The sequence below is a fragment of the Accipiter gentilis genome, chromosome 33 (genome assembly GCF_929443795.1).
Source record: "Accipiter gentilis chromosome 33, bAccGen1.1, whole genome shotgun sequence".
Classification (NCBI taxonomy): Eukaryota; Metazoa; Chordata; class Aves; order Accipitriformes; family Accipitridae; genus Astur; species Astur gentilis.
The window spans coordinates 16,323,935-16,350,165 of NC_064912.1; the positions used below are offsets into that span (position 1 = coordinate 16,323,935).

At 58.3% G+C, this 26,231-nt stretch overlaps 1 protein-coding gene across 2 annotated transcripts; it reads right to left on the minus strand.

Annotated features, from left to right (window-relative positions):
- Positions 1–1,984: 1,984 nt before the first annotated feature.
- On the minus strand, positions 1,985–26,231 carry RADIL (Rap associating with DIL domain). 2 transcript variants are annotated; one of them, XM_049791768.1, is made up of 16 exons: positions 26,122–26,231; positions 21,832–21,936; positions 18,087–18,645; positions 12,269–12,576; positions 10,566–11,225; positions 10,352–10,389; positions 9,127–9,287; positions 8,288–8,400; positions 7,132–7,369; positions 6,404–6,576; positions 5,964–6,114; positions 5,442–5,632; positions 4,174–4,570; positions 3,730–3,869; positions 2,758–2,897; positions 1,985–2,100 (listed from the first exon to the last, which is right to left on the minus strand). In XM_049791768.1, the coding sequence occupies exons 2-16, from the start codon at positions 21,865–21,867 to the stop codon at positions 1,995–1,997; spliced, it is 3,411 nt and encodes a 1,136-aa protein (XP_049647725.1). In that variant the 5' UTR covers positions 21,868–21,936; positions 26,122–26,231; the 3' UTR covers positions 1,985–1,994. The 2 variants fall into 2 exon arrangements, with proteins under 2 accessions (XP_049647725.1, XP_049647724.1); XM_049791767.1 differs by having other exon boundaries at positions 10,560–11,225.

The window sequence follows — 26,231 nt, forward strand, 5'->3', positions numbered from 1 at the left end:
CTGGCTCCTGGGCAGAGAGGAGTAAGGAGTACATGCGGCTTGCCCAGGGGCTCTAGGCAGCCCTTTTCCTGCCCTACAAACCTGCTGAGCTCCACGGAGGATGACAGGCCAAGATACCTACTTGATTTAAACTCGAGTGAATCACCAGGAGCCCGGTGGGGCTCTGAGCCTTTGCTCGCCTGGCTGGTACAGCTGAGTCAGTGGCAGGAGGGATGCGTTGTTCCCAGTGCCTGCTGGGGCAGCACCCCAGGCCAGTTGGCACGAGCATGGCCTAGCAGAGAAGCAAGGCACTAGTGTCTCGGTGAAGGTGCTTTGTCCATCTTGCCCTAGAAAAGGCAGCTGCATTGAAGTCCAGTAGTGGAGCGTTTCCCCTGCGTGGATTATTTTGACATCTCTCTCCTTTTGCGAAGTGCAAGAAGCACAGAAACCAAAACTACAGCAGTGAGGTTTAATTAAGGCCAACCCTGTTAAGCATCCCCTTTTTAGCATCACAATCCTCAGAGGGCTGTTGTGAGATGCCGTGTGAATATCTGATTTGCCAGAGCCTAGACCATGCTGGTTTAAGCGCAGGGTGTGATGTAGGGCTTTGCGGCAGGCTGTTTTAATAGGGTTCAGCTAAACTAGGTCTTGGTATCTGTCTATATGTGGAAATCAGGTCGGGTTTATCCCGTTAATGTTGCTAAAAGCACAGGGAGGACTTGGCAGGCAGGAGGCCGGGTGTGCAGGGGACTGGCCAGCCGCACGGTGGAGCTGCCACCCCAGCTCTGCTGACAGCGTTGCTGTTGTCAGCAGATAGCAGAGCTGTTTCTGGGACATTCAAGACTGACCTTCCAAAGGGACCCTTTCCTGCCCATCATCACCCGGCGGCATGCCAGCAGCACACACTTCTGAGGTGCTCTGAGCTGGGCAGGGAACAGGGCGGCCTTACAATGGGCTGGCAAAGCCGGAGGGAGAGGACCAGGACACGGTGCCAAGATGTCGTTTGTCTGCCTGGGCCAGCGTCAGCCACGGCTGGGGTCTGGCACTGCACGCTGCCAGGCTCGCTCGGGTTCCTGGTGGCACAAACCCACCGTTCCTGGCTCTCGGGGACCAGGGGCGGGCACAGAAGCACTAACCTGGCTGTAGCCCCTCGGAGAGGGCAACAGCTCACGCGTGGGGAAATTTTCTGCTGCGAATGCCCCACACTGTCGCGTCAGTCCTGGGGGCCTTCTGCCAGGATTGTGGTGCCAGAGCTGGGCAATAAAGCTGCATGAGCAAGGGCGAGAGAGTCCTTTTCTTCAAGGGGCTCTCCCCAGGACTCACGGGGAACTGCTGGTGGTGTCAGCCCTTTGCTGTAGCTGCTTCCCACCCCGAAGCAGGGCTGGGGACAGCGTGCTTGTAGCCCAGCAGCACAAAGGCACCTGACTTAGGGTATGGCACCAGGGAACGTAACTCCTAGCAATGCATCCTGCTTGGAATCTGGCTCCTGGGTGCTTGTGCTGCCTTTACCACCCCCAGAGCTGGGCACCATTTTCCAGCCTGACGCGCCAGCACCTCAGGCGGCCACTGCCGCAGCGAAGCCGAGGCCTGCCCCACATGCTAATCTTTAAATCCCAAAGGTGTTTCAAGCTTTCTGCCTACCAGCATGAAAGATCACGCAGGGCTGCCAGCCTAGAGGACCAGAAAATCCTGCCTACAGCCCCCGTGAGGGGTAGCACCCCCTTCCTGCCCCCTGCCAGAGGGGACAAAGGACCAGGAAGGCTCCTGAGAAGGATGACACAGGGTATAAGGTGAGGACGGGCAATGGATCAGGAATGATGCTCCCAGCGGGAGAAGCGTGCACCACCCTTGGATATCCTTGCATCTGCTGCGGCGCAGGGGCAAGGTGTCGAAAAGCAAATCGAGGGCAGTTGTGGAGTCTTGGTCCTCCTTCTTGCATTCCAGGCTCCCCGAGGTCAGCCTTAACCAGAGCTCCACCCGCAAGCTGCTGCAGAAGAACCCTTGTACCACAAGGACTAGGAGGAAGAGGAGCTGGAACTGATTTTTTTGGCTATTTCCGTGTCCGACTTGGCAACTAGAAACCGCAGCTTTTTCCCTCCAGAGCGAATGAGGTCCACCGCACTGCAGAGAGCAGCAACAGGGGAAAGAGGTGAATTCTGGCTCCCTGCAGGCTGGCAGCCCCCCCAGGAGCCTGCCAGGTCACGGACATTTGCAAAACACCCAGCATCTGCAAAACACCTGCATCCTCTGCTCTGTGCCTGCTCAGTGCTACAAGCAGAGTCTGTTTCTCTGCTGCCTGTAGCTTTACAGAGAGCCTGACCTCCACACAAGTGCTGCCAGGACAAGGGAGAATGAGCCCTGAGCTTCTCTGCCCCGTGGGCACCTTGAGCTCTGCTTCAGGCAGGCGGGCAGGGTGCGAGCTGCCCCATCCCGCTGCCTTCGAGGCGGGGGGAGCAACTCTGCATTGCTGAGATTCAGCTCTGGAGCTCACATTTGTTTCCTTTGGGAAACAAATCCTTTTCCTTTTCCTCCTGATCCCTCTTCCAAACCCCTGCACCCAGATGCCTTGCCCCCTTTCCAGTGTCCTGGGCAGTTCGCTCCTCTCTCTACAGCTTGCCCATACCGCAGCATCCTCTGCGTTGTTGGCCAGGACCGCAGCACCAGGGACTCAGAGACCCCGTTCAGTTCTTTGCAGCAAAACAGCTGACAATCTGGATTTAAGCAGTAACTCCCAAGGTGCCAATACCGGACCGGGCCCTCCAGCGGGTTGCAACTCACCTTTGGTAGTCTGCCCCGATGAGACTGGTGCCGTTGACAGCCAGGATGCGGTCCCCGATGGAGAGCCTGCCGTCGGTGGCCGCGGGGCTGTCCTCGATGAGGGTACGGATGTAGATCCCCGGGGAGCAGAGAGGAGTGTGCTGTTGGCAGGGAAAGGCCGTAAGTGACCAGCCAGGGTAGAAGGGACACGAAAGATTTGTGGTCCCAAAGGGCTGAGCTCCCCAAACAGGGTGACTCTTCCCCGTGGCTCACGGCCAAGTGGGTGCCTGATGCCAGGTGGGACCCTGAAGGCTCTGGGGAACTTGATGGATGGGTGCTGGGGACGGTGTCACTAACAGTAACAGGAAGGAAATGTGAGCCTTCAGTTTTATATCAATTTATCCACAGAAAGGAGAGGTGGGGGCAATATTTTCTTGTTCAATTTAATTAAGAGCAAAGCATCGTTAACCTGCAGCTGTCTTGGGATTGGAGCTCTTTACTCACGGCTGTCCCAGGGGCTCGGTGATGCCCTGTTTCCTACTGACTAATGCACTGCCGTGAAAGGCCACTTAGTAAGATGATCCACTGCCCTAAGCCAGATGGCAACGCCACCTTATGCAATGAGTTCTGTTCTGGCACCCCACGAGCCTCTCTGCTCCCCTCCGCTTGCCTTGCCACCCGCTGAAGGGTGGAGGAAAGACCTCGGTTGAGTCATTTTCCTTCTACAAGAGCGCTGAGCCCGTTTGCTCTCTCCAGCTGCAGGACAGCTGTGATGGACTTTGCGTGCATGGCACAGCCACCCAGGACCAGAGATCTGCTCCTCCCGATAAATCACTCTGTGTCTCATTTTTCCCCAGGAGAAGCAGCCTAGCTCCCGTGCGAAGACATTAGCTTCTTTGCTGTTTTTTCTTGGGGTATAAAACATGTCCCGCAAGTCCCGCTCCAGCTATTTGGAGGAGCATCAGCCCTCTCCTGCGATCGGTGAGAACTCACCAAGCCGTCGATCAGCCCCATCCCCAGCCCAATGGGTCCTCTCTCCAGCTCCACCACGAAGACATAGCAGAAATCATCGGTGGCAGAGCTGCGGCTGGAAGACTCTGGTGTGGGGTAGTCATAGGGGGTCGGTGAACATCCTGGCAGTGGAGAGACCGACTTACCCCTCTGGCATCACCCAAACCCAGCCTCACAATCATCTCCCACAGAAAGCTGCCCCCCAAAACCCCATCAAAGCCGACCTCACGTAGCCCCAGGGCTGGTTTTCTGCCAGGGCAGGAGCTGGATGAGATGCTTCGTTTGCTCTCACCTGCCTTTTCCAAGCACTGACAAGTCCCCGCAGGAACCGCGTGTGCGGGCAGGGGCTGTGCAGCGGAATGGCAGCAAACACCCTCGTGCCCCAATCCTGCACCCCTAAAGCAGAGCAACGCCAGCTTTCAGTACCTTCGGGGGTGCTGCCTTTGGTGCCATTCATCCCATTCCTCCGGGGGTCCTGTAGCCCCTTGCCGGTGCCCTGAGGGGACTCTGGGCTCCCGGAGTCGAAGTTCAGGGGGGTAGTGGGTGGCGTCAGCAGGCAGGAGGGGTCCATGGGTGCCGTGCCAGCCTTGGGTGCTGGACCCCTGCCCAGCTGCAGCTGCTTGAGCTTCTCCTGGAGCTGGGGCTCGCCGGCGGGGTGCTCGCAAGGGCAGCCGTTGGTGGCCAGGCTGAGCGGGGGGTTCCCCTCCGGCTCGGCGCAGCCCCCCAGGGAGCAGTAGTCCTCCTGGGTGACGGTGTTCCCCAGGGTGGCAGCAGTCGGGCTTTCGCTCACCTCCAGGACATCTGGCGTCGTGCATGCCTCTTTCTTAAGAAGGAGAAAAATGCTCTGTGGGATCCCTTGTATGTGCTTTTCACACCCTACCTGCACCCCACCACCCTGTCTGCTTTGCAGGCAGGACGGCTGCCGGCTCCAGCCAAAGCCTTGGCAATTCGGACACAGCCAGGGCTTGTCCGGGCTTCCCAGCAGAGCTCCCCACCCCAGCTCCGTGGCCAGGGCCGTGCTGGGAATGTTCACAGCCAGCCAGGAGGGGACTCTGGTCATGTCCCTGCTGGGGGATCTCACCGGAGGGGGACACACCAGTGGAGCATGGCTCCTCCTGTGGCCCCAGATGTGGGTGATGTGGCCCCAGGGTGATGGGAGGAGGTAGCCGTGCTTGTGGGCCCTGCAGTCCATGGGGACAGGGTGGGAGAGCAGAAGGGGACCTGCTGGAGGGAAATCATCATCCCCGGCGAGCTGGAGATGAACGGCAACTGAGCTTAGCACCCGCAGCACGTCTCACTCCCCCCCTGCTCTTTATAGGCATTAGCTAATTAGCGCTTTTGTGCAAGTCCGCCTGGCTACCTGGGGACAGGCAGGATGCAGGGCAGGGAGGACAGGGAAAGATGCCGGGAGAAGGGGAGCGCTGCCTGCAGACACCCCCCTTCCTCCCTCCTCCCCACTAACAAGATTGCTGGGACGAGCCTGTCCTTCCAGCTCACCTTCCCGCAGCCCCCATGCTGGGGGATTAGCAGCACTAATCCTTCCAGCAGCTCTACGTGAGGGCATCGCCGCAGCTCCGGGCTGCAGGTGAGGGCAGCAAGCCCTTGGTGCTGGGCTCGGAGGGATCTCCAAGAGGGACCCAAGACTCTCCTGCCCACCCTGGAGAGAAAGAGCCCCTCCGTGGGGTACAGGCTACCTTTGGGGGTGCTGAGCCTGGTCCCTCACTGGCGTGGGGGCTTTTGCTCCGCAGGCTCCAGAGAAAGTGGCGGATGTAAAGGAGGTGCCGGTAGATGTTGTCGTCCAACGTCTCCACCTCCAGGTCCACTTTGAAGCCCCCGCTGGGCAGGACGATGGGCGGGTGGTTGTCGAAGGACTCCAGCATGTCATCTGAAAGGTGGAAGGAGGGAGGCTAGCACTGGCCTGGGCTGAACCCCAATTCCCGGCTCTCGGCCATCCCAGCTGGGATCGGGGACACAGTGAGCTGCGAGGCACCGGCACCCCTTGCTTGGGAACGCAGAAAGAGCCCCAAGGCCTTCTGAATGCGCTTGGCATCCTTTCCAATATCCGAATTGCGGGGCCGTGGTTATTCCTGAACGCTGCAGTTACTACAGGAGTCCCAGGGAGGGGAAGGGAATTGCCTGTTTGGTTTGTCCATAAAAACCTTGGAGGGAGCCTGTGGGTGACCGGAGCAGCGCTGAGCACAAAGCCAGGGGCTCACCGGGCTGGAAGGTGGCCGGGTTCTCCTCCTCGCCAGGCTGCCATGCTGCGATGCAGCCCACATCCATCGCCGCCTGGCACTGGCTCAGCACCCGGTAGAGCTGCGCGGGGCTCAGCGCCGGGAACTCGGCTCGCAGGGACGGCCAGGTCATCTGAGCGAGGAAACAGAGCGCGGGGCGAACGGCCGAGGTGAGGAGCCGCTTTCTCCGAGGAGCAAGGGCTCGCGAGGAGGGTGGGAGGGAGAGGCTGGGCAAGACGAAGTGAACCTGAGCATCCCCTCCTCGGTACTGCCTCCCCACAGACCCACCACCCCAGGAAGGGGCAGCTGGTGACAGGTTGCAGAAGGGACGTATTACTGCAAGGATCCCCCAAATGCCGAGCGGGGTCTCTCCTGCCCGTGCCCATCCCGATGCCGCGAGCCCCCGGCCGGGCATCCCTCACCTGGACCAGCTGGGAGCCGGGCATGGCCAGCAGGTTGGCCACGCTGGCGAGTTTGGCGAAGAACTGCTGGGCGAGCTGCTCGAAGCCGGCGCCGCACAGCCACTCCAGGAGCAGCCGCACGCTGGCTCGCAGCTTCACCCCCTGCGACCAGTGGAAACAGCCGAGAGAGGAGCCTGCGGAGGCAGAGCATCCATCAGCACGTGTCGGGGACGCGGCCCCCCCCCGGACCCCCAGCCTTTGGCCGGAGCCCAGCCTCTGCCCCAGGGGTAGAGCTGCCCCCGGTCAGCAAAATAAATCCAAGTTAATGTCCCCAGTATCCTAGAGCTGTAACTCTGGGTGGTGGCTGGACCTCGCCTGGCACTAACAGCAGGCGATGAGGCTGCTGTGTTAATGAGGGCTAACGAGGACCTCAGTTACAAAGCAGACTGCAGTAGTTTATTAACGAGCTGCCCCTCTGAACTGCTGTCAGCCTCCTCTGCTCAGGCTAAAAGGGCAGCGCTCTTGCAGGGGTGAGGCTGGGGCACGCGTGGGATTAAACCCCTCCTGGGAATGGGGACCCTGGAGATAACAGTGCTGAGACCTGCCCGTCCCCAGGCCCCCTCAAGCTGCTTGAAGCCCCCTCCCTCCTGTACCCCCCGAGATGGAACTGGGATGGACTGGAGTGTCTCCCAAAGGGCCGGTCCCCTACGGATTACCCAGTCCAGGCTGGGTGTTCAAGGAGGACTGACCCTTATCCAGGAGCTGGTTGAAGAGCAGGGTGTTGGAGAAGAAGAAGAGGTAGGCGAACATCTGGGAGGTGATCTCCGGGTGTACTTCATACTGGCGGAGCAGGTCCAGTGCCGCCTGGTAGATGAGCACGACCCTGCGGAGCTCCTCGGGCAGCGGCGGGGACGTCCGCCAGCTCTCCCGGCACTCATTCTGGAAGGGGTTGCACTCCAGCAGGGCAGGGAGCGACACATACAGACACTGCAGAGAGAGCAGCAAGTTCACAGCAGACTGATTTTGTTTCTTTTTTTTTTTTTTTTCTCCCAATGAGCCAAACCCTTCCGACCCCCTCACCTCCACAAGCTGAGCAAACCCCACTGGCACTGCTCCGGCAAGGGGCTGATCCTGCTTACCCCCTGCTTCGATGCGCTCCGGTGTTGCGCAAGTGTTTAAAAAAAAACAAATTAAAATGAACGTGTCTGTTGCTTTTAGCAGTTGGAGGTGACAGCGTGGGACGGCTGAGCTAAAAGGATCTGAAAATTGATCTGAACCAGGGCAGCAGCCGATCAGCTGGGCACGAGGGTGAAAGAAAAACGGTGACCTGATGAGGATGACCTTTCCCTATTGCTTAAATGGGAGAGCAGCCCCTAGCACCCACCTCTGCTGAGGCTAAGGGGGAGGCGAGGGTCCTGGGGAGGAGGGTGCCGCTTCGGCAGAGCGGAGCAGGAGCAACCCCTGCATGCCCGTGTGCCGATGCCAGCGGACAGGCAGGGCTGTCCCGCACACAGCAGCCTTTCTCCTGCCTCACACTGCCCGCTCTGTTCCCCGCTCCGGTGCTGCCCGGCTCTCGCGGTCCAACGGCGACGGTCCAGGGGCCCCTTTCCATCACGCCCTGAATCGCACCATTATTGCCGCGCTGGCCGGAGCCAAGCAGCTCTCCCCAAACGCCTCCCCTGAGCCGCTGCACTGCAGGCAGGGAAACACACCGCAGTAATTCAATACTTTTCCTGGGCTGCGACCAAAAATCGGGGCATTTCGGCCCAAAGGAAAACACCTCGGCATGATGCAACTGCCAAAGAGTAAAAGCTTAAAAAACCCCTCCTGTGCAGCCCGAGAGCTGCTGGGGATGCTTGTGCTGGCCCCATGGGACACTGCTGCCCTTTCCCGGGGAGCACGTACCTTGGAGATGTAGTAGACGCACTGCTGGAAGGTGTACATGATCACCTCCTCCAGCACCGTCATCGCCTCCTCGCTGGCTGTGATGGTCGAGGAGAACAGAGACTCCTTGGAGCCTACGGGGTGGAGAGGAGGATGGGGGAGCAAACCTGCAGCAGCAAGGCAGGCTGAATTCATTGCTCCCCAAATCCCCGGGGTGGGCGTTATTAGTGCTCCCGGGTTGGCATCACCACCCTGGCATTCCCCCAAGGGGCAAAGAGGCTCCTCTCATCCCGGAGCGCAAACTTGCCATCTCCCACAGCTCACAACGCCGCTGGCAGCGCAGCCCGGTGGCCTCTGCCCTGTCCTTCCGAGACCCTGCCTGGGCTACGAATATTTAAACTTGCTGCATAGAGCAGAAGGTTTCTGAGGCTGATGATTGATTTAATCCCTTTTCTTTCTTTCTTTTTTTTTTCTTTTTCTTGTTTTTGTTGGTATTAACACAGGCTCACCAGTGAGCAATTCTGCAGGGCTGCCTGCAAATCCAGGTGCCCCCACAGCAACTGGAGGGCAGAAAGCCACCCCTAAGGCATTAACCACAAGCCGCTGTGGTGGAAAGGGGAGGCTCAGCTGCAAATGCAACACAACCTGGTCCTGAAACCGAGCAGCACCGCGGCACAACGCGAGGCTGCTCCTCCCGCCCAGATTACCCCGGCCTGCACCGCGGAGACATCCCTGCCGATGAGGATTACGGGGGGTTAAAGAAGCATCTGAGGGGCACTGACCATCACTTGCGACTGGGGATTAGTAAAGCAAAGTCGCTCCGGCCGGAGAAGCAAGCAGGACGCTGCGTCCAGCCTTACCTCTGACGTCCAGCTCCTCCTCCATGCTCTGGATGTAGGTGGGCGATTTCTGCTGGATGAAGTAGAGGACCTCGATGGCGTTGGCCATCCAGAAGAGGATGTGTTGCAGGTCTGGGAGAAGGTCCGTGATGGTGAAGCGGGACAGGGCAGCAGGGTCCTGGCTGGGGAGACACAGCAGGCGTTACGGCTGCCACTCCTCGACATCCCCGCTCAAGTTTTTGGGGAGAAAACGGCCTGCCTGGGGCAATGCTGGACAGCTGAAGAGCTTTTCCATCCCTCACCCCCACGCCCAGCACCCCCCTTAGGAAGACCCTTTACAACGAAAATCTGGTGGTTCCTGCTCTATGGAATAGCAAAGGGGACCCTGCGGGGACTGGGCTGGCCGAGAGCCACCTGGTCTTTGTGGGGTGCCACTTTTGGGGGAGACTCCCCCTAACACAGCTGAATTGCAGTAAACACTCATGGCTGAAAAACAGCTCTCCCCGAGAAGTATGTGCTGTTCCTGCCAGCTCTGGACGGTTAAACCCAGCCCGCCTGCACTGGCCTGTTCAAAAATAAAACAAAATAAATAAAAAGCATCTGGCAAGTTTCTCAACTGCTGAACTGCTTTTTCCTGCTATAGAAAAGGCCTGGGAAGCATCCTCGGAGCTTGTCCTAAAGGAGAGCTCACAGCAAGCACCAACAGTTTCTCCAGATGCTGCTTTGGAGCCCGGATTTTGGAAATGGCTGGGAAGCCAGCCCCCGGCACCGCTGTGATAGCCCCAAAGTGGTGCTCCCCACCCTGGGACACCATCCCTGGATGTACACGCGCAATGCCAGCCCCTTCCCTGCACCACAGAGGGGTCTCCAGTGTGAACGGGGTGAGACCCCACGCCGGGGCCATCCCCACCACATCCCTCAGGGATGCTGAAGCCACGTGCAAAGCCTTGGCCAGGTCTTGCATTGGAAAAGACCCCAGAGCTGCCGCAGGTCCTATTCTCCCTCGAGTTCACCTGCTTTTCCAGCCCCACACGTTCCCAAGCCAGGGGCCTTGCACGCACCATGGCGAAAGGACCAGAGCACCAAATGAGTGGGATTGAGCAGGAAAACTCAGCGTGCCCTGGTGCTGCCAGGCTGGGAGGGTGGTTTTAGCCAGACACGGCCTCCTCTCACTCAGGGAGGAAGAACCGAGTTGAATTCTCCCCCTTTCAGGATAAAACAAGGAGGGGCAGCGCGTTGCACTTACTGCTGGGACTGCTTCTCAGCCAGCTCTCGTGTTCGCTCCTGGGCAGGGAAAGAAGGGGAAAGCAAAATGAAAACCAGCGGGACCGGGCGGCACGAGCATCACCCCGATCAGCACTCGCCGCTGCTGGGGGCCGGGCTGGGGGAAGCCCCTAGGGGGGGTCCAGCAACACCCCCACCCCACCAATACCCCTGTCCCACCGCCGACTGACCCACACCGTCCTCTGGATCATTTTGGCCGCTTTGAGCAGCAGCTGCCCGAAGTCACCCGGCTCGAAGCTGGTGGCTGAGTGCTGGATGCAGAGGCAGAGCAGGAAGGCGGGTGTCAGCTTGTGGTCGTCCCCCCCCGGCTCGATTAGGGTCATGATGCGCCGAAGGAGCACATCCTCGGCCGCCGGCTCGAACTCCAGCAGCAACTTTCTGCGGGGTACCCTGGGGCCGCCGGCAGGCGAGGGACCCCGTTTTTTGGTGACAGGGTCCCTGTCCTTCAGCAGGCTGCCACACGCCCCGCAGACGGGGGAACCCTCGGGGACGGCGGGGTGCAGGGCTCGCAGCCTCAGCAGGGTCTGCGCCGGCAGCGGCTGGGCTTTCATGGGGTCCTTGTAGAGGAGCAGGTAGTAGAGACCCAGGGAGAGGAGGTCCCCGTGCCGCAGCACGACCGTCCGGGCCACCTTGGCGAAGTTGACGGAGATGCCGGCACCTGCGATGGGCTCCAGCACCAGCTTCTCCTCCGAGCGATGCCGGGAAGGTCGGAGCTTCCTGATGGTGCAGTGCAGGGGCAAGATGTCGGGGGCCGACAGGCTGATGCTGGGCTTGCTCGCCTGCGTCCTCTGGCCCACCGTGTGCTGCTCGCGGTTCAGCAGGTAAACCAAGCTGTCCTGCCAAACGGGGAGAGGCGGCATGAAGCGGAGGGTGGGGAGAAGGGACCCTCCTCCCTGCAGTGCGGTGGGTGCTGAAGCCTCCCGCTGTCCCCGGCCATCCCCCCCGCTTGCTGCACCTTTCGCACGGCAGAAACACGTTTCTCTCTATTTTCCTCGCTGTCGAGCAGGACAGCATTGATCCCTGCTTTGGGTACGCTAATAAATGGGCACGATAACTTTGGGCACGCAGTAAAAGGAGCTGCTTTGGGCAGAGGGAACCTTCCCTCCACCTCTCGCCCCCACAGCTGCTTTTCCTTCCCACCTTCTCCCCCAGACTGCAGGGATGCCTGGACCCCCCTGGCCGGGGGAGGACAGCGAGACCCCGGTCAGAGCAACCGCTCCTTGCCCCGGCTTCTCCGCCAACCTGCCCGCACGCCCCGGGGGCAGCTGGCATAACCACCCCGTGCCTCAGTTTCCCCAGCTGTACTAACGGGATGGATGCAGACGGGTGAGGGGCTGCAGTGCCAATGTCACCCTGCCAGAAAGATTGGACCAGCCAGATAGTCAACGGGGACAAAGTAGCCATTAACTCCAAGAACCGTCCCAGTCCTTTCCAGTTCTCCAAGTGCCTCCAGCGCTGGGGAGCAGAGGCTCCCAGACGGGCTGTCTCCTTGCTGCCTCTCATTACGTTTGCCACTAATGAAGCAGCCAGACAGGGGACGGGGGCAGCTCAGCCATCAACCCGCAAAACCGGGATGCTGCTCCGGGGCTTTCCCTGCCTCCCTCTGCGGCTTTAACCGGGGATGAAGGGGGAAGGGCGCGGGTCCTGGCTCCGCACTCAGGGACAAGACTGCAAAGTCCCAAGCCGGCCCGGCTCGTTTTCCAAAGGATGCTCTTCCCCACCACCACCCCCCCCACCCCCCCTTAACCCAGCAGCTCCGGCCATGCAAGCAGCATCCCCCCCCCCCCCGCTCTTCCCCGGGGTTTGGGTGGGTTGGGGGGAGAAAAGCAGAGGATGGGGGGGTGCGGGGGGGTGCGGGGAGAGCCTGTGCGGTGCTTACATGCTGCTGGCTGTAGCCCTGCAGGAGCAGGAGGTGCGGGGACTGGTAGAGGGAGTACCGCATGCTGCCGCCGCTCCGCGCCGCCGCCGGGCTCCCGGGCAAGGTGGAACAGTGCCGTTGGAACCTCTCCCCGATCCCGGTCCCTGTCCCGATCCCTGTGGCTGTCCTTCGAACCGGATTGCCTAAACTGGTTTCGCTGAGGCTACGCCGCAGGGTCGGGGGGGGACCCCGCCGTTCAACCCCCGCCGGCGGCCGCCGGGCCCCCCGCGCCCGGTGCCGCTGCAGTTTCCGCGCTTGGGCGTTGATGCCTGCGGGGAATTGGGGGGGAGGGGGAGGGGGGGGGAAAGAGGGGATGAGGAGGGAGAAAAGCGGCGTTCAGACCTCGCCACCTCGCCGGGACCCCCCCCCCCCGCAGGCGCAGTAACCCACGGCTGGAGGGATGCTGCAGCGTGGGAGAGGGGATGGAGAGGCTGAAAGCTCCCCCCCAGCCTCCAGGAGCGCACCCCCTCCCTGGGCCGATGTCCCCTGGGTTCTTCACCCTTCCCAAAGGGTGATGCCAGGACATCCAAAGGTGGAGAGTTTCGTGCCCCAATGCCTTTACCAAAAAGGGGATGCCCCAGCCCTCCCTGGCCCCCAAAGCCCACACTGACCGGGGGGGGGGGGCTCAGCATCTGCAGTATCCCCCACCCGCCCCGGCCACGCTGCCGGGAGGAGAAAAAAAAAAAAATAAATCTGCGCTAAAAAGAAATTGAGCTCAATCTTTGCCAAAAAAAAAAAAAAAAAAAAAAAAAAAAAAAAGATGCTGCCTCCAGACCTTCAGCAGTCAGGGGCCAGCAGAACGCAGGAGCTGTGGGGAGCCCCAGGGTCCCCCCCCCCCAAGCACCAGCCAGGCATGGGAGCTGGGAGCTGCAGTGGAGCCTGCCCGCCTGCCTGCCGCAGGAGCAAGCTGTAATTAACTTCTCCCAAGCATCAATTCAGACAGAGCTGTCCACAAGACGAATGGGAGCCAGAGCAAATGAATAGGCCTGGCCTAACCGCAAAAGCAGTCCCTCGCATGGTCCCCAACCCTGGGGGGGGGGGGTCCCCGTGGGGTCCCTCTGTGTTGTAAGCGTGGCTCGAGCTCTGCAGGAGAAATAAGAAGAAGTTGCAGGTCCGATGGGCGATGCTCGTACCTCGGGTGGGCAGCCTCCTGGGAGCAGGTCGCTGGCATTCGGGGAGGACGAAGAGAAGGGAAAAAAACCTAAAGGATTTGCTTGTAGGAGCAGCACTGCAGCGGCATCGGTGCAGCACAGAGCCAGAGCCCCGCTCACGGCTCGGCTGACCTGCGAGCAGGCTTCGGCCAGCGAGATTTGGGGACAGCCGGCGGGATTTGGGGATGGCAGAGCGGAGAGCCTAGTGCCCGGCGCTGCTTAAAGGGACATTCACAAGCTCAGACCCCAAAAAAATGTCATCTGCCTTATTTGGTGAGGAATGGGCTGCCGGTTCTGAAATACATTTTTTTGTTTGTTTGTTTTAAATCGAGCGCTCCTTTGCTGGGAAAATGAAAGAGACGGGGATGGGGAAAGGGAGAAAATAGCCCCTGCTGTTTACATGCCTTGGGATTAGGGCAAGGCATGGCCAAGCCACCCCTGGCCGTCCAGTGCCCCGTGTCCTTCTTAAAAAGGCAATCGGCCTTGCTCACGTCCCCATCGCGGCCAGCGGCACAGCACGGGACGCCTGCGTCCCGCAGATGTGAAATCCGGAGGGGTGCAACGAGCCTGCCCGGGCAGGAGCACAGCCCAAGCTGTGCCGCTGGGGATGCCGAAGGCCACCCCAAACGTGTCCGCAGGAGGCCTTGGCTCCCCCCAGGAGCCCTGTCTCCAACCCGCAGCATGGAAATGGGCCAAAGGGATGAAGGACGACTGGGGTGATGCAGGTCCCAGCCCGGCCCGTGGGAGTGGAGGAGGAGAGGGGCCGGATCCTGGGGAGCAGCTATTGCTGGAGCTCATTGCACTGGGAGGGAACGGGGGCTGCCGGGACTGGGGTCCCACTGCCTGGAGAGACACGCCATCACCGGTCCCTTATCTAGGGGAAAGGAAGCTTCTGTATTTATTTTGCGTAGGAAAAAGCTGCTTTTTTTACTGCCGATAGAGCCCCCGTCACAGGCTCCCCGCTAACCCCGGAGCTGCGCTGGAAAGATAAACACAGCTCTTTTCCTGAGCATAACAAAAAGTCCCTCCATAAACCCAGTTAGTTTTTTTCAATCCTCTGGTACCGTTCTCTTCTCCCGAGCGTGTGCAGGTTATCCCACCCAAAATGCTGCACGAGCATCTCCCACAGAGCATGGCCGGGACAGAGCTGGCAGCGGCTGAAGCCACAGGGTGATGCAGATGGGAACGGGGCAGGATGGGACCCTGTCCCTTAGGGAGAGCTGGGCACCCCAGGCAGGGGCACCGCGCACCCCCCGGCCAGCATCCACCAGACCCCACCAAACTGCTGCCTCTAAACCCATCCTGCATTCCGGGGGGGAAACCTTCCTGGGATCTTAGCTGGGATCTGCCTCTTTTTCAGCCTAGGAAAGAGGTTCCCTTTTCCTGGCTGAGAAATAGATCAGTCAATAAATAACTCCACAGGCCCCAGGAAAGAAGTAATGCTTTGAATTTACCCAGGAGGGGCTAACGCCAGGCTAGTCCTTCCTCATGTAATTGCTACACAGACCCTGCAGGGAATCCTCCCTGGATGCAGTCGTGCTAAAGTATATCAAAGCCAGCTCCTCGGAGGCAGCTGGCAGAGCATCTTTTAACCCAACAGGCTTAACTCCTAAGTTTCTTGAGGCGTGCACGCAATTCAGCCTCTAGTCTCCCAGGAAAGCCCCAGCAAGCTCAGGACATGGTGCAAAATGGGGCTGGTTTGGAAGGTGACTGCCGTAAAGATGCCAAGTACTGCACCTCTGTCCCAGTGCCCTCCAGTTTGTTGGTGTTTTCCCCAGATGCTCCCTAACCGCTGCCTCATCGCTCCCCAAAAGCAGTGGGGCTGGAGGTAGCAGTGAGAGAGGGCGTCAGCCTCGTTTACTGCAGAGATGCTCTACCTGGGCTGCTAATTAGTGGCGTGAGGAGTGAGCACCTTCCTCTCCAGGGGGAAGCAGCTAATAAACTAATTAGGATAATGGATAACCGAGCAGATAAAACTCTTAAGCTATTTGCTAACAGGTCACAGATGGACCTGTGGAGCCTTTCCCCCAGCTCAGCTGCAGGGTGGGTAGTGATGCTCCAGCCTGTGTGACACCAGTGGTCCCAGTCCTGCCGCTCCAGCGATGCCCTGCGTGGGGAAGGGTAGTGCAGGTATTTCTCTGGGGATCCTGCTTTGCAGCATCCCAGTTTTGTTTGTTTGTTTGTTTTTTCCCCAGGGACCTGCAAGCCCAAAGTCCCTTTTTTTTTTTTGCCAGATGCTGCATTTTCCACACCGGTGCCCCATGACCGTGGGCAGGCAGCTAATGCTTGGCCAGGGGACTTCTGCCAGCTTGAGGCTGGTGACAAGGGTGACCCCGGTGGAGGGCACTCGCAGTCAGTCCCCATCACACCAGGAGTTTTGTGTCTTTTTGGAGTTGAGGGGGAAGCAGATGCCTCCCCCAGACTTGCTGCATCACTTCCATTCATCCCCGGCAGCTCACGGATGCGGTGGGAAAGCGTGGTCCCATCCCCACAGCATCCCTTCGGGCAGTGCCACCAGCATGGGGTGAGACCGATGACAGAGGCCCTGGTGCCACCGAAAGAAAAGGCTGCAGGAGTGAGATTTTAACAGGTAAGACAAATCAGAGCTGTGTAGTCTGCAGAGCAGACAGCCTAAACAAACGTGGGTGTAGGTTTTCTGTCTCGGAAGAGCTTGGTCAGCTATGGAAAATGCCTGAAGGTTAAAAAATGGAGAATTTCCACCACCCCACCCAGAAGTGCTGAAACAAATGAAGTGATATCTACATTGAAAGTGTAACGGGCTTATTTCCAGATCCAGGGCACGCGATCCGGTCAGGAACTGCTCCTCCATGGGAAATCACCGAAGGGTGCTGAGCCCAGGCCAGCTCCGTGCTGCCCGCTCCCGCGCCGGCCAGCCCGCTGCCTGCTTCTCCCCTGGCCTGCATGGGAGCCTTACCCTCCCCGCAGCTGCCAGCCCACCCAGGATCCAAGTGATGGGTGGGAACGCTGCTTGCTGCAGCCGAGGGGGAGAATTTGAGGCCAAGAGTTGATGTGACCTTGGGCTCAGGCAGGGAGCTGCCACGTGGCCCTCCCTGCCGTGTGCTATAACCATCGCGCTTGGCTCTTGCCCTTTCCTTGCTTCAAAAGAAGCTGTTTTTAGAGTCACTGCTCTCTCAAAGCACGTAATATCTCTCTGATCCTGACTGGAGAAAGAGCCGAAGAGAAGCGCAGAGCATCTACCTCTGCAGCCCACTCCCTGGCCTGGGCACCAGCAGCAGCAGCAGCTTCTTTCTCTCTGTTCGCATCTCACACGTGCAGCGAGCTGGGACCGATCCTGTAGCATCCCCTCCCCGAGCAGACACAAGGATGGGACGCGGCGAGGGATGGAGGGAGCCCTGTCTCACCATCGGGTGCCAGCAGACCACCCTGCATAGCATTAATATGAGGGCTTTGGGTTATTTTCCACCGTTCCTCTATCTTTCTCGTTTCAAGGCAGGACGTGAGCCCATCCCTGGCTCCTCGTGCTGATGGGCACCTGCCCACAACACGAGCAACCCGCGAAGCTGCAAACCCCACGCTCGGATTTTGGGGCACCCAGGCAAAATCGCAATTGCAAATCGCAGGTGGTGGGACCCCAGCAGCATCTGTACTCCCCCGAAACGCGCACGGCTGGTTTCTTTCACGCCATGTGCCTGGGCTCCTTCCAGCCCTCGTTAGAGCAGATGGGAAAGGAGCCCTGTCCCCGCTGGCGTGGGACACGTTGGGCCATTTGTTCCGCTGCTGGTGGGGGAACCTTGGCTCTCGTTTGCTGAACGCCTGGGGTAATCCTACGCCATTTTTAGGTTATTTCTGACAATCGCAACCCTTTCCTACAGGTGTGAGGAACCGCTCGGTGCCCATCCCAGCAAAACACCCTGGCTGACACCTCCAGACCCTGATCCGGACCCCTCCGTCAGCAGGTCAGACCCACCAAGGGCATCGTGCAATTAAAAATCTGATTTTAAGCCTTTCCGCCCTCATCCTCATGGGGTTTTTATCTGAGGGTGGGAGGAGGAAAACTTCATTACTCTGCACTGGGGTAACTTATTAACCTGCTGGTTCCTAATGATGCACTTATCTCCTCCTGCCAGCCCTGGACTCGATCCGGCATCTCCGGGGGGGGTTCTCCTGCCCTACATTGCTCTCTCTTCCTTAGCTTTTCATTTTGCTTAATTGTTCCTGCAGATTTGCCCAGGGTATCCAGCCTGGGGGCTGCTCACGGGGAGGTGGGGGAGCAGGGCAGTGCTCTGCCAGGCACGGAGCCGTGCCAAGGCATGGGACACCGTGACGCTGGTTCGCGGCGATGGGAAGAGCGGGCAACGCTGACGGTCTTGCCTGCTGCCGCCCAGCCGCGACGGGGAATTTGGTATGAACGCCTAGACGGGCTGGGGTAAATATTTGGGGTCGCATTTCCCTTTACGTACGGAGTACCAACTCTACCCAGGAGCCTTGCAGCTAAAATGTGGCTATCCTCCCACTTGCACCACCCCTTCCCATGCCCAAAACACGGGTAAAAGCTGCTGGGGTGGGGTGCGTCTCCCGCAGGCAGCTCGGGGGGGGGGTGGTCACAGCTCCCCGGCCCCTCTCCCTGCCCCGCACCCAGCTCTGACCTGCGGTGGTGGTGTCCACATCCCTGGCTGCCAGCTCCTCCACCTCCGCCCTCTTGCGCAGCTCCAGCCGCCTCGAGAAACCCTCCCTGGGTTTCCAGAGGTCCTGGATGAGCAGCGGCTTCTCGTGGTCACCCAGGACCCTCAGCCCCTCCGTCTGCCACTGCTTCTCAGGGCCCTCGAACCTCCCGATGACGTCGCACAGGGCGTACTGCCCGGCGCTGAGTTGGCTCAGTCCGTAGCGTTCCAGGGCTTCCTTCACCAGCTCCCGCGCGCCCGAGCTGCCCGTCGCCAGCACGCTCTTGTAGTTGGTGCCCGCGCAGATGTTGCCCCCGAAGATCTTCAGGACGCCGGGAGCTGAGAGCTGGGTGGAGAGTTCGGCCGGGTCATCCTCACCGGCTGCCGGGGAAGCGGAGGCTGAGCTCCGGTCCTTGTAGCTCAGAGTCCGGTATAAGACTTGGGAGAAAATCCGGCTCTGGCGCTTCAGCCGGTTCTTGGATGGTGGAGTCATGGTGGAGGAGGACCCATAAAACATCGCGCGTGAGGTCGTCATGGGGCGCAGCTGGGCAGGGGAGAGGAAAAAGGGGAAAGTCAGTGGTTTGGAGGCCAGATGTGCAGCAGGGAGGAGAGAGCAGGAGCGAGCTGGTGGCCGTGGAGGAGCCGCTGTCACCTCCAAGGGTGGCGAAGGGACAGCGGCAAGAGAGGAGGGCCGTTTCCCTTGTGCAACCCAAAACATCACCAGGGCTCCTTGGCATCAGCACCGTTACCCCAGGATGGATTTGTCCCTGAAAACGTAGCCTGGAGCGGCCCCAAATTTCTCCTTCGTGTGTATTAAGAGGTCCCTCTTGCCCAAGCAAAATGCAGTGGGAGGAGAGCAGAGCCCAGCGGGACTTGGCGGGGCCCATCCTGGTCAGGAGCCAAGGCGTCAGGAGTTACTTTCACTAATGAGTTTACGGAGCAATCCCATTTTTTAGAGGTGAAACAGAAAGCTCAAGTGCAAATTCAGTCACTCTGAGGTCACCGCTAAATGCTTTTGCTCACCGAGAGGCACAAGGGTGAAAATGGGCTTTAATTAGCCTTTCTAAAAATGTCCTGACTCTGACAAAGCTCTTGGCTGTTGCTAGTTTGCGGAGGACGTTAAAGCATGCGGTGGCATCGCTGACAAGGCTGCCCTTGTCACGTTAGCCGGGGCAGGGCTGCTCGGGGCAGCCCTGGGTGGGCAACGACCGGAGGAGATGCGGCCACAGCCGTGCGACAGCTCCCGGTGCGCCTCGGTCCCCAGGAGCGCGCTTGGAAACCGTGATGCTCTTCTGGCTTTAGGCAGATAGCGGTCCTGCCCGATGTCACTGCCCACATCTGGGGCCGGCTTTGAAATCGCATCCTGGATGCACAAACACCCGGCGCTTGCACGGCGCTGATAACGCCACCGGCTGCACCACAGACTGCTGGCAGCCAAGGTCCGGAAAGAGAATTTGAGCATTTCTGATTCAGACAGGACAGGGATTTCCCTCACCTCCAGATTTATAACGTGCAGCCCGTGTGCAGGGAACGGGCACGGGCAGGGACTCGGTGCACGCGTAGAGGGCCCCCAAAATATCCCATCTGCAGCAGTCGGCATGATCCAGCTGTGCACGGCCAGGGAGATGCGGGGTACCGGCAGTTTGCTGCATCTGCAGCCCCATCTCGCTCCGGCAGGATCTCGCCGCCGGAGCAAACCCAGCGCTATCAGGCAGAATGATGTCGGCCCTGGAAAGCCTCCAAACCACCATCTAATTCGGGAAGAAAAAGCGTCCCTGCTGCTAATGGAAGAGGTCACCTTCTAACCCAGAAACAACTTCCTTGCTGCGCACGGAGGATTTCTGCAGGGTGTGTAGCTCCCCATCCCAGGACCAGAGACCCGCTGAACGCTGCAGATGGGGAAACTGAGGCACCAGCAAGCACTAAGGCTGCAGGACGTGCCTGGGAGCTGTGCGATGCTGCTATACCCCGTGTCACCCCTTCCCCCCCCCGGCCCAGGACCATGAAAATGCTGGGACTTGTCGTTCTTCCCAACCCACTGGCTCTGAAAGCAAGGACACAGCAGCCCTCCGGGTGCTGTGGGGCAGGGAGGGAAGGCGGCAGCCTCTCCAGCCCTGGCTTACCAAAACCAGGCTTAGCAATCAGCCTGGAAAGCAGAGCTTAGCATCTTGTGGTTTGTACCTCGCCAGCCGAGCACTGGCCCCAGCAGCTTCACTCCAACTCGCTGGGTTTGGGGAAGGCTGTTCCTGCTCCCACCTTGCAACTGGGGAAACTGAGGCAGGGATGGGGTTAGAGCTATGGCTCCCCCCATGCCGCTGCTCCTCCTCCAGCTGAGCCCGGAGCTGCTGCTCCTGCTGGGGACGTCCCTGGGGACATCCCTTGGTGTCTGCTGTGTGACATCTCCCAGGAGTACCAGGGTGGACCCGACCTGGGGAGCAGGTCAGGGCACTGGCGGACGGTCGGGTTGAAGAACTGCTGCCCCAGGCTGTTAGCACAGCCCTGCCAGCCCTCCTTAACATCGACCAGAAGAAAAACTACCCCCGTGTCCCTACGAGTCCTTGCCATCAAGGATGCCGAAGTCAAAACTTTGTCATCAAACCACTGTTTTCAGCTGGTGGATTTAATCTCCTCTACCCTGAACTACCTCCAGCACAAAGGGAAACCTTTTAACATCTGCTGGCGGTACAGTCCTTCCTCCAAGCCCACATCACAGACAGAGACAGCATCCTCACTTCTCGCAGGTCCCTGCCTGGTTTTGAATATGTTATTTATAGCTCCGCTCTTTTCCTGCTCTTTCTATCAAACACAGCTTCTACAGAGTGCAGGGGTAAAGGCATTTCACAGGGGAAAAAATAAGAAGCCTGGATCAGAAGAAGCTTCCAGCCTGGCCATCCCATTTTTCAACAACATCTGGAGCAACACTGGTGTACTTTCACCAGGCACCAGCCCGGGTCACCTGAGAAATCACAGCCTTCTCCCAAAGGTCTTAATCCCCCTGAGGACTCTAACGGACATGATAAGATGATAACGAAATGGACTCTTCTCGCATCCGTGCGCTCAGACATGTTGGTCACAGGCATCTCCGAGGAGGCTAAAGAGAAAACTGCGGTACGTGTGATGCTGTTGGGTTCTGCTGCGAGAGCAGGCATGCTCCAGCTGGACCCAGCTACCTGGAGACAAGCCAGCAACGGCGTTAACTCTTTGGGCACATCTTTCCAAAGGTTGGTGGGACTCGCGCTCATGCACCTCCCCAGCGCGGTTGAGCCCCCTCCTCGCTGCAGGCAGCCCGGTTCCCCAGCCGCAGCGTCGCAGCCGTGCGCTGTTGGAGGACACGCGCCTGCAGCTACAGAAGCGTGACCCAGACTTTCCAAAGAGTCCCTTTCTTCAGCATTCGATGACATCCCTGCTAACAACTCTACAGTAATCAGCCAAAAGCCTGTGATTGCCTCCCAGCGGGATCTCTACCAGGTATCCTCCACCTCCTCGCACGCTGTGCCTGGCCACACCAAAACCTGCTATTTTCCCCAGCCAGCACTGTCTGTATTTATTCTGCAGAGCTATGACAAATGCTTTTGGTATTCACATGGCCACCACATGTCCTTCCATCAGCACAACCGACTCTGCAACCACGGGGGACTTTCCTGCAGGCTCCGAGGTTCCTGCTCCCACCACGGGTGAGCAGCTCCCTCCCGCTGCCCCCACCCAGCGCCCACGCAAATCCTCCCCTTACCTTGTCATCCTTCTCACATGCCTTTTCTCCTTCCATTCATCATCTTCCTCAAAACGGGCCTTCCCCCCTGTCGTGCATCGTCCCGGGCGAGTGTCCGTCACACCTCTGCAAGAGGAAGAGGAGGAGCGGTCCTGGGCTGCTCACAGATGCGGTGCCTTTGGAGGGCTCAGACACGCTGCAACTCCGCTCCCGATGTGCATCACGTTTGCAATGCAGGCTACTGCGCCACGTATATATCCCCTATAGCTCAGCATCTCACTATGTTCCCCCTGGCCTCAAATCAAACAGCCCAAGCGCTTGCTGCACGTAAGAGCAGCTGATGCCTGGGATGGAGGGGGCACATCAGCCGCGGGGCACGCGTGGCTGCTGACACGCGTGTTTGCACGTGTTCATCCAGCCACAGCCCGTAGACGGGGAAGACCAGCCCAGCCCCAAGCTCAGGCTCCATCGCAGCAGGAACATGTCAGCCTTGGGGGGCAGACGGAGCAAACCCAGCCACGGCGATGCCCACCGACAGCACCTACCCCATCGCAAAGAGACAGGGAGAGAACAGCCAGAGGAAAAGAAACTCGATCGGAAAGGAAAAGCGAAGGGGAGGAGATGGGACCAGCCAAAACCCCGTGACCTTCATCTCCCCCTCCCAAACACGCGTGTCCCCAGGGACACCAGGCTGGGGACCCTCTGGCCCATGGGTGAACGACGAGTCCTGAACCAGCTCCTTCCCCCAGCAGCCACAGCATGCTGGGATGCTCACCGAGGTTGGTTTTTTCCTGAATCTCAGTCTATTTTGCTGGACGTCAAGGAGAGCCACCAAGCACCATCCCCTCGCCCTCCCACCACAGATCTGTGGGAAAACGACCACTGGCAACTGAAAAAGAAAGAGAAAAGAAGCACCTGCAAAGTGCCTGCAGTGATTTCATGGGTGTTTCTCAGAAAGAGCCAGCAGGGCACAAGAAATACTCTTTTCTGTGGCTCCACCGTGAATAAGACAAATGCACCATCAAATTAAATCACTTAGAGCCTCCATATGGGTTCGATCCAGCCCCTCTTGCTGGTCCAGCACTGGGGCTACAGGAGAAACTTTCCGCAAGGTGACGGGTTGTGATGTGAAAGGCAAAGAGATGCTGAACCCACCTCTGCTGCTCGCAGTTTCTTCTGATGATTAATCGCTCCCACTGGTTAAATATTTATGCCTTATTTCCAATGTGTCTGGCTTCAGCTGCCAGACATTGATTCTTGTCATGCTTTTCTCTGCTCAATTAACGAGCTTTTGGCTACCATGTATTTTCTCCTCTGCGAGAGTATTTAGATGCTTTAGTCAAGCCCCCTCCTTGCCTTTGATTTGATTTATGAGTAGACTAACCCAATAGTGGTCTTGTCTCTCACTGCAAGGCATTTTCTGCAGCCCCTCGGTCCCTTCCACTGAGATGGAGAGACTGGGTTTGGCCGTCATAAGCCCAAATTTGGTTCCGATAGCACCCTGACCGAAAATGCAAATAACTGCTATTTTTTTCCAGAGCAAAATTTCCCATTGCCCTGAAAATTTTCAATTCTCCAGCACAGAAATCGGGACAGACGCACAGCCACCTCCCAGGCAGCTCCCGCTGGAGGAAGGAGCCAGTGAGCCCTTGAGCTGCCTCTCTCAGCATCTGCAAGTAGCTCCTGCTGAAAATTTATCATCCAGATTAGGGACAGGAAAACAACTCCGGTTTATTATTTTTGGGTGCAAAAAGATTTCCATTTTCCATTCCACTCCAATTAGGATGCTTTTCGCTCGCCCGATTTACCGTCCGGATTTGTACAAGCTATTAACACTGTGCTGCTCTGGGTCAGCCCCAGGTTTTTCCAGAAATCATTTCTATCTCCTTCCAGAATAAAAGTACTGAAATGCAGAGGGTATGCTACCAGCTAGCAGTGCCCAGCAGTGATAATCTCCTCTGATAACTGCCTTTGAAATGGATCAGGTTTATTTAATACCAGCTTTCTTGATGCTGTGTAATGTCAGCTCTAAATACTGGACTGGCCTGACTTTTTTAATACTGGAAAGTGCAGATTTTTACAAGAGTATCACCTCGCATAACTCAAATGCTTCGCAAAAGTGTATTACAGCCAGAGAGTCACCTCTTGCGTCGGAGACTGAAATAATTTCTACTTGCCAGGAGTTATTTTCCATACAGCCACGTTGGATGGCAGGAATTTATTCCTAGTGCTGAAGTCTTTAATCAATTAAAGCCTGAGCTAGGTTTCTCCCTCTTCTCCCCGGGGGGATGCTATCAAGCCAATCAACCTGTAGCTACCAGGTCATCTTACTACCTTTTGGGAAGAGCAGCAACACTATTAAAACGCTTTTTAATCTCCTGGAATTTCCCTGGGGCTCGTCCCGGCACAGACGCAGCTCTGCATGGATGGGCGGTGAGATTTCAGCTATAACCGTCCCAGAACAGCAACCAGAAAAGCTATTTCCCCAGATCTCTATTTGAAAATTTTCCCCCTTTTTTTTTTTTTTCTTTTTTTTTTTTTTTACTTTTGGATGGAAACCACTCGAGTCACAGCCTCGGTCTAATGGCAACGACTGCAGCCTGGATGCTGCGAGTGGAGGGAGAGGCCGCCCCGGCACTGCAATGTGGAACAAATTATAACTCGGAGAGCAAAGGAAATGAGAACACCCTGAACACGGCGGCTTTGACGTGCGTGCCTCGGCTCCAAATCCTGCCCCTCTGCAGATCCCGTCCCTACAGCCGAGGCTGCCAGGGCAGAGCCCAAACCCCTCCGTTCTGAATCAGAGCCCCCACTCCCTTCCATTCTGGATCAAGTCTCCGCTTCAGAGCCCAACCTTTTCTTGTGTGAGTTTTATCCGTCTAATCTCGGGACAGATCGGAGGCTGATAATGTCGATGCCAGCCTCGGTGCCGTCTTTAGCCGGATCAGAGCGGGTAAACTCCTTACCGCGTTATTATTAGCAGCAGGCACTCTGCGGTAGTGCCCTGGACCCCACGGCCCAGGGACCGTTCAAACAGGACATAAAGGCAGTCCCGGTCCTGCAAAAGATGAACTAACAGTTTGTCCTAAAGGCAGTTATAGCTCCGCAAATAGATTATAATGATTTGGGACCTGATTCTATAAGGACAACAGGAGGCCTTTTAGCAGGTTTTCTTTTCTTGCCTTTTTTTTTTTTTTAATTCATTATTTTGCAGGGTCTTTTGAGCCGCCAACGTGCATCAGCTCTCCGGTAATGCGCAAGTACAAATGCCAGCCCTCTGCCCGGGCAGCTCTATTCACACACGCACACGCAAGAAACGTTTCACAAAGAGCGTTTGCTTTCTGCTGCCTTCCAAGCAGCAGAGTCTCGGTAGGCTGCCTAATTATAAGATCTTAGCAATAATTTTTTTCCAGCAATAATTAACTGATCCTGGAGAGCACTGAAAATAAGCACTTCCCAAGCAAGTAGCAAACTCCCCTGAGCTTTCTCTGTTAAAGTTACAACTCAGCGTGAAACTGTTCCAGCCTCCTGGGGACACAGACCATCTTGGCACCTCCCTGCCAAGGCCTGGGATGCCACAACAGTCCCGAGCAGCTCGATACAGGTGAAACAGCGTGCGTGGAATAGCAGTGGGATCCCAAGGGGTGTGCAATGGGACAAGGGTCCCGAGGGGCGTGCAGCGGGGAGAAGGTTCCCAAGGGGTGTGCAGCGGGAAGAAGGATCCCAAGGAGTGTGCGATGGGTCAAGGACCCCAAGGGATGTGCGACGGGACAGGGACCCCCAGGGCCGTGCAACGGGTCAAGGACCCCAAGGGCTGTGCAATGGGACACAGATCCCAAGGGCTGTGCCATGGGACACAGATCCCAAGGGCTGTGCCACGGAACACGAATCCCAAGGGATGTGCGATGCGGAGAAGGATCCCCAAGTGCCTGGCAATGGGACAAGGATCCCAAGGTGCTTTTTCTCCCCAGCACAGTCCTCCCTGCCGGGCAGGCAGCAGAGCACGTTGGGTCTCCAACAGCAACCGGACAAGCCTCAAGCCTGGTCCGCCGCTTTCCTCCCACCTCCACTTTCCAAGGGAAACAAGAAACAAACCTTCCCATCCGAGCAAGCAGGGGTGAGGGACACCCACTGACCGGGAAGAAGCTCCCGGGTGCGGTGGGTCAGCACGGAGGGGATGTCTCGGGGATGCTCCAGGGGACATCCACCCCCCCCCTCCCTCCCCCCCCCCCCCCCCCCCCAAAAAAAAGGGGGTACCTCGGGTAGGGTCTGCCTTCTCCAGCTCCCCCCCCCCCCAGCCCCGATACTCACCGTGCGGGGCTCGGCGGGGCAGCCTCGGCGCGGCCCCCGGCGGCGGCGGCGGCGGCAGCTCCCGGAGCCGCCGGGACTTGAGCGGCGCGTCCGGCCGCCGGGGCGGAGCG